The sequence below is a fragment of the Panicum virgatum genome, chromosome 4K (assembly GCF_016808335.1).
Source record: "Panicum virgatum strain AP13 chromosome 4K, P.virgatum_v5, whole genome shotgun sequence".
NCBI lineage: Eukaryota > Viridiplantae > Streptophyta > Magnoliopsida > Poales > Poaceae > Panicum > Panicum virgatum.
In genome coordinates this window covers 3834392-3848162 of record NC_053139.1, presented here as the reverse complement: position 1 = coordinate 3848162, position 13771 = coordinate 3834392, and the positions used below count along the sequence as shown (strand labels likewise).

At 47.5% G+C, this 13771-nt stretch overlaps 3 protein-coding genes across 3 annotated transcripts; all 3 read left to right on the top strand.

Moving 5' to 3' along the window:
- The first annotated feature begins 3147 nt into the window (after window positions 1–3147).
- LOC120702597 lies at window positions 3148–3740 on the top strand. The gene has a single exon (XM_039986458.1). The coding sequence runs from the start codon at window positions 3226–3228 to the stop codon at window positions 3583–3585; it is 360 nt and encodes a 119-aa protein (XP_039842392.1). The 5' UTR covers window positions 3148–3225; the 3' UTR covers window positions 3586–3740.
- An 18-nt stretch (window positions 3741–3758) lies between these two features.
- LOC120702596 lies at window positions 3759–5037 on the top strand. Its single transcript, XM_039986457.1, has one exon. It carries the CDS (start codon window positions 4421–4423, stop codon window positions 4781–4783), a length of 363 nt encoding a protein of 120 aa, XP_039842391.1. The 5' UTR covers window positions 3759–4420; the 3' UTR covers window positions 4784–5037.
- Window positions 5038–9110: 4073 nt separating this feature from the next.
- Window positions 9111–13432, top strand: LOC120702595. Its single transcript, XM_039986456.1, has 2 exons — window positions 9111–10562; window positions 10773–13432. The coding sequence occupies exon 2, from the start codon at window positions 11371–11373 to the stop codon at window positions 11776–11778; it is 408 nt and encodes a 135-aa protein (XP_039842390.1). The 5' UTR covers window positions 9111–10562; window positions 10773–11370; the 3' UTR covers window positions 11779–13432.
- The last annotated feature ends 339 nt before the right edge of the window (window positions 13433–13771 follow it).

The following is a 13771-nucleotide window of genomic DNA, read 5'->3' as shown; positions in this document are numbered from 1 at the left end:
CCTCTAACAACTTCTGGAACTTCAACCTCTCCGTTTCACCCTCATAGTCTGCCTGCACATTGTGCAATGCCTGCCCAGAACGTCGCTGGGATCATTTTCTGTTACATCTACTTCGGGCTCTTCCATGGGAATATCGTCATCGAATGAACCGATTCCAGCATTCCCGGAAAAGTAGTTGTCAAAATCTTCTTTTTCATTGTCTTCCATGGTAACCCCCTGTTCTCCGTGCTTCGTCCAACAAACATACTTCTCCATGAAATCATTTGCGAAAATGTGGCTGTGTAGGATTCTTGAAGATGAGTAATCCTTGTTATTGTTGCAATGAACACACGGGCAGCACATAAAACTATTCTGCTTGTTTGCCTCAGCCACAGACAAAAAATAATGCAGGCCATCAATGAATTCTTTCGAACGTCGGTCAGCATTGTACATCCATTGCCGGTCCATCTGCATTTTAAATAAATCGATTTGAATTCTTTACACATATCGAATAAATAAAATATATCAAACCTAAATTAAACTAAATGTAACATAACATGAATAATTAAAAGATCTGCAATATCCATCATACATCTTGATTAATTAAAAGGAGTACTTAATCCATTACAGAACTTAACAAAAGAGTACTATACATGAAACTTAAAAATTCAGACAACACACACATAGGTTTTCAACCGTCCTTGCGTTAGAACGCAGAATGCACTAACGGATTTCATGCTGGCGTAGAAGAAGATGGCGGAGCTGAAACCTCCGAGTTTGGTGGTGACGAACCGTAATGCCGCAATAAATCCTCAAGATCAAACGGAGGTTCCTCGCCCTTTACCATGCATTCTCTATATTTTTTTCCAAATAACGGAGCGATGCCCTATGAAAAGCACTAAGTTTTTTGGACCGACGACCTACTCAAGTTATACCCGTCTCTCCAGAAGGACAACGATCACCCCCACCAGCGCCACTCCCTCCAGCTGCTGAAGCCATATTTTACTGAAAAATACCTTTATTTTCCATAAAATTATAAATTCTTACCATTACAATGCAAATATTATTTACTATTACAATTACAATGATCATATTAATAACTCTTGCAAATAACAATGAAATCATATAAAAAAGACAAAATGTATCATTAATTGAAAGAAATCTCTAATTAATTGAAAGAAATCTCTATAACTTCTAATTACTTTGTCACCCTTCAGTTCCAGGAGTACACTCTTTTCAATATCCAGAAACCCTCTAGAAGAAAAAAAAACCTTTATTTCTGAAAATGTATATGTCGGTAACCTCAACCCTGCGGTGATGACACTGCCTTTCGGGGGGACACGGTGCGGTACAAGGATGTCACCAATCGGCCAGTCGCAACACCAACATTTACGATTAATAGGCACAGCACTTGGCACAGGCAGCGTGCTCGGTGATATGCTCTCAGTACAACAACGGCCATGCTGACTGCGTCAAATGCTGTTTTCTTATCAATCGGAAGTGCTGGTGATGCGACCAACCGATTCGCGACGTCCTTATAGCGCATCGTGTATCCCCGAAAGGTAGTGCCATCACCGTTGGATGGAGATTAACGACGTATACTTGTTTCGAAATAAAGATTTTTTAGCTTCTAGATGGTTTCAATGTGAGCCTGAATAAATACATCACTAGAATGTCAAAATAATCCATTCATAATACAAAAAATTGTAATATACTCATTTCATTAATTCATTCATGAATACAAAAATCAACTATCCACAATATAGTCATATATACAAGTACATCACATGAATTGTCTACACTCATTCTAAAAATTTCTACTATCCACATACCCATCTAAATCTAAAAGAAAATCACACCTACATATGCAATCTAAATGTCCAAGAAATGAGCTAGCTACACATTTTCTCTATTTCTAAAGCATGAAATGAGGTATACAAGCCAAGGAAGAAGAGAAAAACAAACCCCAAACCTTTAGCGCCGATGGATGAACGGGGAATCAAAGATCTTCACAAATGTGGTGAAGAAATGAGCAAGAACTCCTCTCTCTCCCGAAATAAGAACAGTAAGAACAAGTGAGCTGAATGGCTCGGGTGGGGGGAGAGAGAAGGGGATAAGGGGGCCAAGGAGTTTTGTCCCGGTTGGAGACACCAACCGGGACAAAAGGGGGGTCTTTTATCCCGGTTGGTGGCTCCAACCGGGATAAAAGACCCCATCTTTTGTCCCGGATGGTGGTGGCTCCAAACGGGACAAAAGGCCCATGTCCCCCGCTGGCCTGACTAGCCGTTGGACCCGGAACAAAAGCCACATATTGTCCCGGGCCCAAAGACTGCCGGGACAAATGGCCTGAAACAAAAGCATGTTCTGTAGTAGTGCATCGTCCAAGGATAAGCTTCAGAGGTGTGCTACTGCTAGCTACTGATAGGAGTATGTACAGCGGAGAGCCTGGGATGTGTATGTAGTTGTGCATAGTGTCTTGTACTGGCTTTGGCTTTGCTCCCTACTCTGTATACAAGTGGTATTCGGTCCTAGTTTTTTTTCTGCACTTGTATTTAGGAACTAACGAGCCCGCTCCATAAACAACGGGGCGTCAGCTTCTCTATCGACCGTTGCCGCTTGAAGCTTTCGGCGCCGGTGCTACACTACTGTGTCAAAGACAACGGCCATTAGATCTACAGCGTATCAGGCCGAAAGGCTGTCCCGTTGATTTTATGTCAAGCAACGGTCTCATTCGACCTCACCGCATGGCCAAAACAAAAATCTGGGGGCTTAGTATAGTTTTTTTTTTAAAAAAATACTGGAGATTAGTGTAGTTCCGCCGACCACACGACAGCTGCTCATTATCTATCTATAGTAGAAATACTAATAATCTGGCTCCGGGCGTTGTTCGGGCCGGCGGGAGGCGGCCGGGCCGGTGGCGAACGGGAACGCGTTTACGCCCTTCTTTTTTTTTTTGGAAAAGAACGCGTCTACGCTCTTGAGGCGGCATGCACCTCGTCGTCCACTTCGCCGGCGGCCCGGTACGGCACCGACCGAGTCTTTTCCCGACAAATGCCGATGCACGGAGAGTCGGGGGACGCTCGGCCGGTGCAAGGTGACCGTTGCAGCTTTTGACCAACGCATCTGTCCAGCCGTTGCTGCGTGCAGTATATACTACAAGGCAAGCAGTTCCGGACCTTGCATTGGAGAGCACAGTGTTAGCTATAGCTAGCTAGCGCGTCGCCGTCGTGCTCGTGCTTCGATCGAATGGATCGCCGTGGCGCCGGGCCTTCCCTCCTCGCCAAACTCGGCGTGGGCGCCCTCACCTGCAACTCCGCCATGGCGGCCTACCGGTCGCGGCGGGACCCGGCCTCGCTCGCGTTCGTGGCCGCCGCCTACGCGGCGCTGGTGCTGCTCCTGCGCTCCCTGCGCGTGCTCGAGCGCGCGCCGCCGGCCGGCCGGGGCCGGGGCAGGGCCAAGGCGGCGGTGTGGGCGCTCTCGACGCTGCTCACCGCGATGTTCGCGTCGCGCGTGGCCCCGCTGGTGCCGCCGGCGGTCGGGGTCGCCGTCTGGGTCATGGCGGTCGCGACGGCCGGCGCCGGGTTCTGGGCCTTCTTTGTTGCCTAGTACTAGTAAGCATAGCAAAGACTGGCTGGCTTCGGTGTCGTCGTGGCAGGGATCGAGCTGACTTGTACCAGATTTTGTTGGCCATATATGTAGTGCCGGATGTGTAGTCGATCATTTTTTTTTATTGTTACTACTTCTTATAATTATGTCTTTCAGTCTCGTGTTTTATTGATAATCTAGGGCCGCCTCTCACTGGGGAAGCCAAGCTCGCTGATGAGAAAAGCAGACGGGGTAGGCTCTTGAAACGTGCATACAGTAGCTTCTTAGTCAACGAAAACAAAAGGGGAAAGCTGTGATGGGGGCGTGGGATGGAGACGAGACGACGACGGGAAGGAATGCAGGAAGGAAGCAGAGGAAGCCGGAGCAGGGGACATGAGAGTCCAGAGATGACGGTCGACGAGCTCACCCGGCGCCGCGAAGGGGCGACTCCAGACTGCGGTTCTTCCCCGGCGGAGGCCAGAGGACCTTGCCTTCCGTCCCCGCCGTTGATCATTCGCTGCCACAAGTTTTGGGCGGCCCGATCGATGTTCTTCCCTCGTGTGGCCATTCCTCTGCCAGCATCGCAAAATGGTTGCCCCTTCTTGTTGGATATTTTTTTACCACCTCCAAGGCTCTCGAAACTTCCTGACATCTCGAGACTATAGATTTTCCCGTCGAGGCGAATCGGGCACAATCAACCGCCTTTCGCGAATCCGATCCTCCTATAAATGGCGCGGTGGAAACGCAGCTTCATGGTTGTCGTTGGATTCTGGCGCGTACGGGAAGCATCCTCGGTCGCAGCTCCCAGCAACCTCTCCCAGCTCGTGCAGTCGTGCTCCGCCTCCGCCTGGCGCCCATGAACCTTGCTCGCCACGGCGCCCTCACCAAGCTCGGCTTCGCGACGCTGACCTGCAACTCGGCGCTTGCCATCTACCGGTCGCGGGACGACCCGTGCGCCGTCGCGTTCGTGGCCGGCGCCTACGGGGCCATCGCGCTGCTCTTCCACCTCCTCCGCAGGTTCCAGCGCGAGGAGGAGGAAGGGGGCGGCGGGGGCAGCCTGACGACCAGAGCCGCGGTGTGGGCGCTGACGACGCTGCTCACAGCGATGTTCGCGTCGCGGGTGGCCCCGCTGATGCCGCCGGCCGTCGCCGCCCTGGTCTGGATCATGGCGGCCGGAACCGCCGGCGCGGGGTTCTGGGCCTTGTTCATCCACCGGTGAGGCGCGGATGCTTGGCTCCTCGCGCTAAGCCGAACAGTGTGGATCCCCGGCGCTGAGAAGGGAAATGGAGATGGAACCGACTTTCAACCTGTCTGACTGTAGCAAAACATTACTGATTTTGTGGTTCGGGTTTCTTGCTGCAACTAACTGCTGTTGTGACTGCGGAAACATTTTGGAAAAAAAATTGTTTGAGCATGTAGTAGTGTGTAATGGAGCTGTCTGCGGAGGCCCTAATATTTACTTATCCTCTGCTACATCTGAATTTTGGAACAGTTACATCGTCACCAATTTCGGTGTTTGGAAAATCTTCTTTGCTCATCCTTCTTCTATGGTTCTACCAATCTACCTCCAGCCACATGCCGCTCCAAGCAAGCTTCAGCAGACTCGCCCAACACCGTCGTCTTCATGTCTCGTCAACCGCCTCCATCGTCGGGCCAGCCAAGCATGGATCTCGTCGGAGATGGCGTAAAACGGTGTGGATCGCGTTCCATTTATTTATTATTCTGAAAGATATTGGAGATGGACGAAGAGGGAAAAAGAAATAAAACATCCAGTCGTGACTCGTGAGAGGGAGGAGTAATATCTGGACGCAACAGAGGAGTTCCCTTTCCCATTGGTACTTTTTTTTCTTTCCTTTTGTGGGCTGCGGGCTCAGAAGTTGGATTCCGAGTCGCGGTTAGGCCTAGATGGATTCGTGTGCTGTCCGGTCCATAGACAGCCACGGCCCACGGTCGGCCAAGGCTGGCAGAGCGAGCAAATGGCCGGTGAGCAGCTCTCAGCGGGGGCGTCTTTTTTATTTTTGTATTTTTCAAAAAAAAATTACAGAAACATATTTTTGGTTTTATGTTTTACATTTCTGTACCCCTACCGTCTGGCAGGAGGGTGGCAGGGGGCCTACCGCCCGGCAGGGAGGCACTAGGGACTTATATGTAAATAAAAATAAATTTATTTTGCGTAGAGGTCCTTGGAGGGAGTCTGCCGCTCCTCTGCCGGGCGGCGGGCCCCCTGCCGCCCCACCAGTTGGTTAGCGGTTGCACCTGCCACGTCCCGGAAGAAGCACACGCTAGTTAGCGGTTTTTGTCGACGCGTGAGGCCGTGTTTTGGTTTCTACCGGCTCGTCCTCGCGCGCGATGGCGCAGGCGAGAAAGCGAAGTAGCATCATCGCCCGTGCGAGGAAGTGCCCCACAGGGCGCAGGCCCGAGCCTGCCGCCCCCCTGTCGGGCGGCAGGCCCCCTGTCGCCAACTGGTGGGGCGGCGACTTTTGTTCTTTTTCTAAAGAGCGGATCGTTTCAACGGTATTTTGACTTTTGTTCCGTTTTTAGTCATTGACATGTGGGCCATATCACGCTCCCCATGTCTGCCTCGGACTCTAACGAACGCCACCTCCGCCTGCTTTTCGGATGCCTGCGCCGCAAAGCCGGGCCTTCGGCCATCGGCCAACCCCCTTCCCACCTCTTCTTCTCCCTCATGGCTAGATCCGTGCGGTGCTCGGGGTGAAGGCGAGCTTGGGCCGGCGCGGCCTGCCTGGGTAGAGGAGCGAGCGGCGGCGCGGCCAACAATAGCTTGCATGTAGGCGCTCGGCTTGAACTTCCGCCGGGGTCGGCTCTGTTCTTGCTTGATTGCTTGATTCAAGCCAATTAGCTTGCTTGCTTCCGTCGGATGGCTGGGTTGCTTGCTTGATTTCGAATCAATTCCGCAAACTAACCTGCTTGATTAATTAGCTGCTAGCTACCGCGAGCTTGGACTGGGTCGCCACTCTGGAGGTGAGTCGCTAACCCTGAGAATCGTGGTTTGGCAGCACCACCGCCTGCTGCTGCTGCGGTGTTCCTGTAAATGCTGACTCTGCCGCTGCGAGTGCGGGCGCGCGCGGCCAGCAGCTCGCGGCCCACGCAGCAGCCTTGGACGCGGCCAGCGGCGGTGGCTCGCGGCGCGGCTGGCAGAGATGAGCAAGCGCGAGGCAGATGCTGCTCAGCGGCGGTCAGTGCAGGAACCTAGAGGAAGGGGACAAGAAAAAAACAATGAGTATGATAGGTGGGGCTCCAAATCACGTAAAGTTTTCATCTAAATTTTTAGTTTGGTTCACATAAATTTTTAGTTTGGTCCGCTTATATTCATGGCAGGCAGAATTTAATCTATCTCGTATACGAGTCAGACTAGTTCTCTATCCATGACTTGATCATGTGAATTGCTAAAAATTAACGCACGCATAACTATACATATTCGATACTTATTATAATTTTGTCTGTTGCAACACACGGGCATATTTACATATCACTGTCTCTACTATTTCTAGAGCAAACCATAATTTTTTAGTCCATCATGGGAGCGCAACAAATCAATCCAAATCCCAATTGAAACCCAAAAAATTAATATTTTGTGCGTCACGAAGTGAAAGAGCAAAAAGATAGTAATCTCTTATAAACCTAGATAATATATATATATGATCCGTAGCAACGCACGGACACTGTATAATTGAGTACTATACTAACGCGCCAGGAATTGGCGCGCTCATGCGTCGCGCCCCCACGTGGGCCGGGGGTACTGTTTCATCATTTAAAAAATAATAAAATGTGCTGTTCATGTGGGGCCGGGGGTACTGTTCATAATAGAAAATAATAAAAAGGTACTATTCATGTGGGCCCCACCGGGTACTGTTCACAATAAAAAATAATTCGAAATTAAAAATAAAAAAATTAAAAAGTGTCCCCATGTGTTTAAATATTTAGTTTTTTATGAAAAAAAATTATATACTACATTTACCTCTATTATATATTGGATTTTATTTTCACTTTGTGAACTCGCAAAATATAATTGAATCATACATTCATTTCTAACCCTATCATTTTTTCTACCAAAATTAATAATTAGTATAAGCTAATCCATCAATTATATCTACTAACATACACAAAATAAATTCTTCTATGTACTATTTATACAGGGATGGGCCATGTGTGTTATTTAGGTGTTACCCACATAATATTCAATTGGAATCCACCCACAAAATATATTTAATTATTTATTTACATGAAAACAATAACCATATTTCATACACTACGTCTACACGTGCTAGCCCCTACTACTTATTGGATTTTAATTCCACTTCATAAACTCGCAAAATATAATTATATGACAATCTATCAACTATACCTATCACACTTCATTCAATACATCAACACGTTGCCAAAATATATCAGCACGATATTGCTTTAACTGTAATATACGATAATATATTTTTATTATTATTTTACATCAAATCTTTTGCTACAAAGCACGCCAACCTGCCTAGTAATAAATAATAAGCCGGCTCCGATCCGTCGCTGGAGCGTCAAGGCCGCGCCACTGTCGCTTTGTTCGGGCCGGCGGGAGGCGGCCCGGCCAGGCTTTCACTGTCACGAGTCACATCGATGCTAAGGTTCTTCCAAATACTTTTCGCAAGAAATGAAGAACACATAAAAGTAGAATCGTACATAAGTAGGCTACCGCAACTCACACCTTGAACGGTTCGGAGTCGGCTTATTAATATTACTAGGGCAGAACATAAAAATAATAAAATACTTTTGAAATAAAGTGAAGTATTAAAACATAATGAGAATTCTTAATCATAAACATAAGAAAATACTTAATCATTAATGGAGAAAATTTCCATAAAGTTTGGCCAAAAATAATTATTTAAGCAAAAGGACCAATTATCCATGACCATATAAATTTACCATAATTTTGCTTAATTTTGGCCTTACTTTAAAATGAGAATTACTTATAACATACTCCCTCTGTATCTTAATAGATGATGTTTCAGACCAAAAAATTGCACTAAAATGAACTAACATTTCTTGTCTTAACGACAAGTAAAAAGATATGGAGGGAGTATAAAATAATAACTTCAAGTAATAGACATAATATAAATATCATAAAAATTAAATGAACATGTGAAAATTTCATTATATAACAAATCTAATTATTATTATTCTTATCATTATTTGCTAAAGCACAATAAAATATCTTCAAAATTAAACATGAAATAATATACTTATCTTAGCCCAAAGGCTCTTTTAAGCCCATTACTAATTATCATTTCTCAATTATATTGAAAGAATTTGGCCCATAACTAATTAACCCGAGCCAGGCCGATTCTGGCCTGGCCCATTTAGCCGGGGCCGACTCCCACTCGGGCTCCAGGCCCAAAAATCTGGGCCTGGGCCGGGAAAGTGGCCTCTCCGCGCCGGCCCGTTGGGCGAGCCGGCCGCCGCACGCCGTTGGATGGCATCCAACGGCTCGCAGCGCGCTCGAGCGGATCAAAACCGCCGGCCGGCCGCCCGCCCCCGCGAACCCTAACTCATTTTCTCCCTCACCCCTCTCTCCTCTCTCGACGGCGGCGTAGGCGAGTGGAGTTGAACCCGCCTCAAAGAAAAAAACACAGCTGAAACCCAGGAGAGATCGAGTAGACATGGATCGTCGGGGTCATCCCTCTTTGCTATCCAAACTCGGATTGAGTGTGCTGACATGCAACTCCGCTCTCGCCGTCTATCAATCGCACAACGACCCTGCCTCGGTGGCGTTCGTCATCGCCAGCTATGGCGCGATGGCCCTCCTCTTCCTCGTGCTGCGGAAGCTAGAGACTAGCAGTGCAGATCGGGAGGGTAGGCGCAAGATACTTGCTGCCGTTTGGGCTCTCACCACGCTGCTCACGGCGATGTTCGCGTCGAAGGTTGCTCCGCTCATGCCGCAGTTCGTTGCTGTCCAGGTTTGGCTGATGGCGGCTGCGACCGCCGTCGGGGGGTTCTTGGCCTTCTTCGCGAATCTCTGAAGATTCAGTATGAAGGAAGGCACAAGGCTTCCGATCCCCTTCGGATGTCCAGTTGACCAGAACATGATTTGAGTTTTTTTTTGCCATCCTTGTTTAGATTTTGTTTAGGAGTGGCTTGTAACATGATATCTTGAGATAATCCGATCCAAAGATTAATTTCGCGTCAAAAGTGTTCCCTCCTCTTTGAATCTGAAATTTTTCTTTTTTGGGAATTTTCGGAGCTATTTTTTGGATGTTTCGTTCTTCTCATCTGGCTGTGATTTAGGTCGGATTTCTTGAGGGGTTTCAGTGGCCTAGGACGTGTGAGCAAGCCTATGGTGATAAATTCCGTCCTCCAAAATTTCCCTATCAAATCTCTCACTTGAGCACAGCGTGTTTGAAGGTTTTCTCAAATTGTTCTTTCCCTAGGTTGAACTCCAAATTTCAGAAATTAGTGATAAATTCTCGATATTTTTTTATTTTTTCCGGTTGGATCGGAATGGATTGCCCATGATCTAGTGAGACCGTGTTTCAGTTCTTGTGTAAATCGGAGTTGATTCGATCGAGTTCTTGAATTTGGGAGGGAGGTTGGAGCTGCCGTCCCTCATGTTCTGTCTCGGAAAGCGGTAAGCTGCGGTGGAATTTCTTCTGGTTTGGGTCTCAACAAGGCAACCAGCTTATGGTCCGGTGTTAGATCTCGTCATCTCGCCATCTCGGTTTCCTCTTGCGGTGCCCAGTCTTGTTGCTCTGCTCCGCATCTCAGATTCTCAGTTTGACGACGGCCGCTAGCTTTCAGGTTTCAGTGCAGTAGGAGCAGCTCGGCAGCATGCCGCTTGTTCTGCTGGAAGGTCAACGTCGACAGCCGCAGCTCGCCATCCGCACCTCAAGCAGCTCCTGTGGCCGCAGTTTTTTTTTGAAATAAACCTGTGGCCACAGTAGCACTGCAGAGATTGATCGAGCTCGCACATGTACGCAGAGCAGCACAGTGATGAGCAGGTACGCGGAGTGTCACCACTTTGATGCTACAGCAATCAATTCTTGAGTAATCCTGCGTAGCAATTATTGCTTGGTTTGTTTGATCATTGTGCCTTGTTGCTTGTACTGTGCTTGCCTCCATAAGTGCATACGGCAGCAATTAGCTTTTGGGTTAATCAATCCATTAGCACATGTACTGTTCTAGCTTCTCAGTTTATCTCTGTTTTTCAGAGCAGCAGCAGCAGCTCATTCTCATTGGTGGCCTGCAGGCCAGCCGCGCAGCACGGCTGTGATGCCGCGGGCCGGGGCATGCCACGGAGGACGGCTAAGAGTTTGGATGGAATGGGGCATCAACAAGTTATCGCTCAAGGAGAAAAAAAAATACTTACTTTGCTAATGTCAGTTTGCGATGCCTTGGCATGCAAGGCTTTTGAATTTGCTTGTTCAAAACAAGTTTTGTTTGCTTCTTCAAACAAACTCATCATGCTGCTGGCTGCGCCTGCGGCCCAGGAAGCTTGCACTGACACGCTTCTTCACGAGTCAACGAGCTACGAGGTTCCATTCGGACACGCTAGCATACGCGGAGAAAAGATCTCTCGCTCGCTTGTTAACCGGGCGAAGGAAAACAGCATAGTCGGTCTCCCTTCGTATCTTCGAGTGCAAGTAGCTTGCAATTTGCTTGCCTATATAAACATGACACCCTAGATGTTCATCGTCGTCTCCACTCTGTCTCTCGTCGACTCGTCCACATCAAGTTCGATTCGGCAGGCGATCAATCGATCGAAAATCATCAACGGCAAGGTACAAAAACTCGCTAAGGACTTGCGATATGGAACGAGAACGACGAGGAGGCGCCGACGACTATGGCGCGGCGGTTCTCGTCCGCACGGGGCTGGTCGCCCTAACCCTCACGTCCGCCGTGTCCGCCTACAGAGCCGCGGCGGCGGGGGACGCCGGCACGACGGCGTTCGTGGCCGCCAGCTACAGCACGCTGCTGCTGCTCTTCCGCCGCCTCCGGGCGTACGAGCGCCTGCCGCTGCCCGGAGGGGACGCCGGCGGCGAGCGAAGGGCGCGGCTGAGACGCGAGGTCTGGGCGCTGTCCACGCTGCTCACCGTGATGTTCGCGTGGAAGGTGGCCGCGGCGATGCCGTCCTGGCCCGCCGCCGCGGCCGTGTGGGCCATGGCGGTCCTCACCGTGGCCGGTGGCTTCGTCGCCTTGTTCCATCACCGCCCGTGACGCCAGTAGCGGAGCTTGAGCAAAATCTCAGGGGGGCAGACTGCCAGAGTTAAGTAAGTTAAGTACTTAAAGTATTTAGTAGAGATATTGTACGGCAACTTGTCCACATTTTAGTTACAATAATACAATATAGCATGGATGTCAAGGATGCACTAATCTATAAGGCTATATACATATATATGCTTCAAACAAAAGGAAGTTATACCAAAATACGACACTATAGCAACATGAAATTTCCTACTACAGATCGGCCCGTCGACTCTTTTTGCTTCTTGAATTCTGAAATAATGTCATCATAGCTCCACTTGTCAGCAAGCTCCCCCTCTATGTTCACTAGCAAACTATTGGCAAGAAATTCATCTTCCATCTTGTTACGCAACCTTGTCTTAGTGATTTTCAGAATAGAAAATGCTCGCTCTGCACTAGCAGTTAAAATAGGAAGAGTAACAAGCAAACAAACTAATTTATCAATCAGATTATATATAGTATGGCGTTTGGTCTCGACAAGGCATTGACAAAGCTCAGTTAAGGTTGCAACACATTTCAATTCTTTGCTGCTAGTAGCCACTTAAGGCCCATCGGTGCTCAGGGAGGGCCAGTATTGGACTGGTGGATCAGATTAGCTGGTAAAATTAGATGGTCATAAGAGAATTTTAGGAATCCAGTAGGGGCCATGGCCCCCGTTGGCCCTGCTTATCCTCCGCCAGTGCGTGGCGGAACATCACTCCCTGGGGTTTTGTAGTGTATATATATATTTTTTGTTGAATATATGTACAGTTTGATTACAATTGAACTTGAGTTGTAATTTAGTAGGTTAGAGATGGAGTTTGAGTCGTACTTTGTATCCCTATAGCTCATAAATATGAGGGCACTATCGTGTAACCGTGAGACGACTTGGCGGCGGCATTGCCGCGGAGGTGCCCGGATGCCGGTGTAGCTGCTGTTTATGGGGAGGAGCGCTCGTAATCACGCCCCGAGGATGTAGGCACATTGCCGAACTTCGTTAAAAAATATCGTGTCTTGGTGTCGTTCTCGTTTGTCTGATCTTATGATTTGGTTCTGCATTTTTGAATTATTGCTTCCGCGCTATCATTCTAACATTTCTCTCCTGCATGCTATTATTTGGTGGTTCTGAATTCCGTCGAGGTATGTATATATCGCTACTATTATTAATCAATACTTGCAGTGTAATTCTTGGAGTTTATATTTTTCTCACCGCGGTTTCTGTCTGGAGTTGGAGCACAAGAATTTCACAGGGATTTATATTGGTCTACAACAACTAAGCGAGGTTGATTATCGAGGAGGTATGCTACAACTGACCTGGAACTAACGGGAAGAATGAAGTCACTCGTCATGGCGTCTTAGTTTTGCTTTGGAGGTCATGCATCATCGTCGCTCAAAACTTATACTACGTACGTACTACAGAATGAAGTGATTATGTTGGACGGCTGCAGACATCAGATAATGGTTACTATGCATTGTTCATTTAATTTGGTTGAAAGAAAAACTGTCATTTGTACTTGCAACCTCGTCTTGATGAGTGAAACATTCGTATGTTGAATGTTGTACCTGCTGTTTCGTTGTCATGAACACATTATGTTGTATTTATAATCTTATAAGAGATGTGGAATATCAAATATCACTGGTCTATTAACCGTCATTGTCCAATTGCAAGTCAGTATATATTCGCCTGCCATGAGGGGAAAAAGAGAGAGAGACGATTTGTCTTCATATTTAACTTTTGTGGTTTAATAAATTTAATTTAGACTGATATGATTAATATATTTATTTTATGTAAACTCGATCAAGGTTTAATAAATTTAATTCAGACTAATATGATTAATATAAACACATAAAAAGAGGTGTACTGTTTCAAAAAATATAAAAGAGGTGTATTTTATATTTATAAACTACAAATGTCCCTTGGTTGCTGTGTTTCACTGGTCAGTGGGACCATTCTGGTAGGTCCAACGTGTAGACCGGGCGGGCCGTG

Excerpts from the sequence above, each read along its gene's own strand:
- LOC120702597 (XM_039986458.1), top strand. The coding sequence starts at position 3,226 with ATGGATCGCCGTGGCGCCGGGCCTTCCCTCCTCGCCAAACTCGGCGTG.
- LOC120702596 (XM_039986457.1), top strand. The coding sequence starts at position 4,421 with ATGAACCTTGCTCGCCACGGCGCCCTCACCAAGCTCGGCTTCGCGACG.
- LOC120702595 (XM_039986456.1), top strand. The coding sequence starts at position 11,371 with ATGGAACGAGAACGACGAGGAGGCGCCGACGACTATGGCGCGGCGGTT.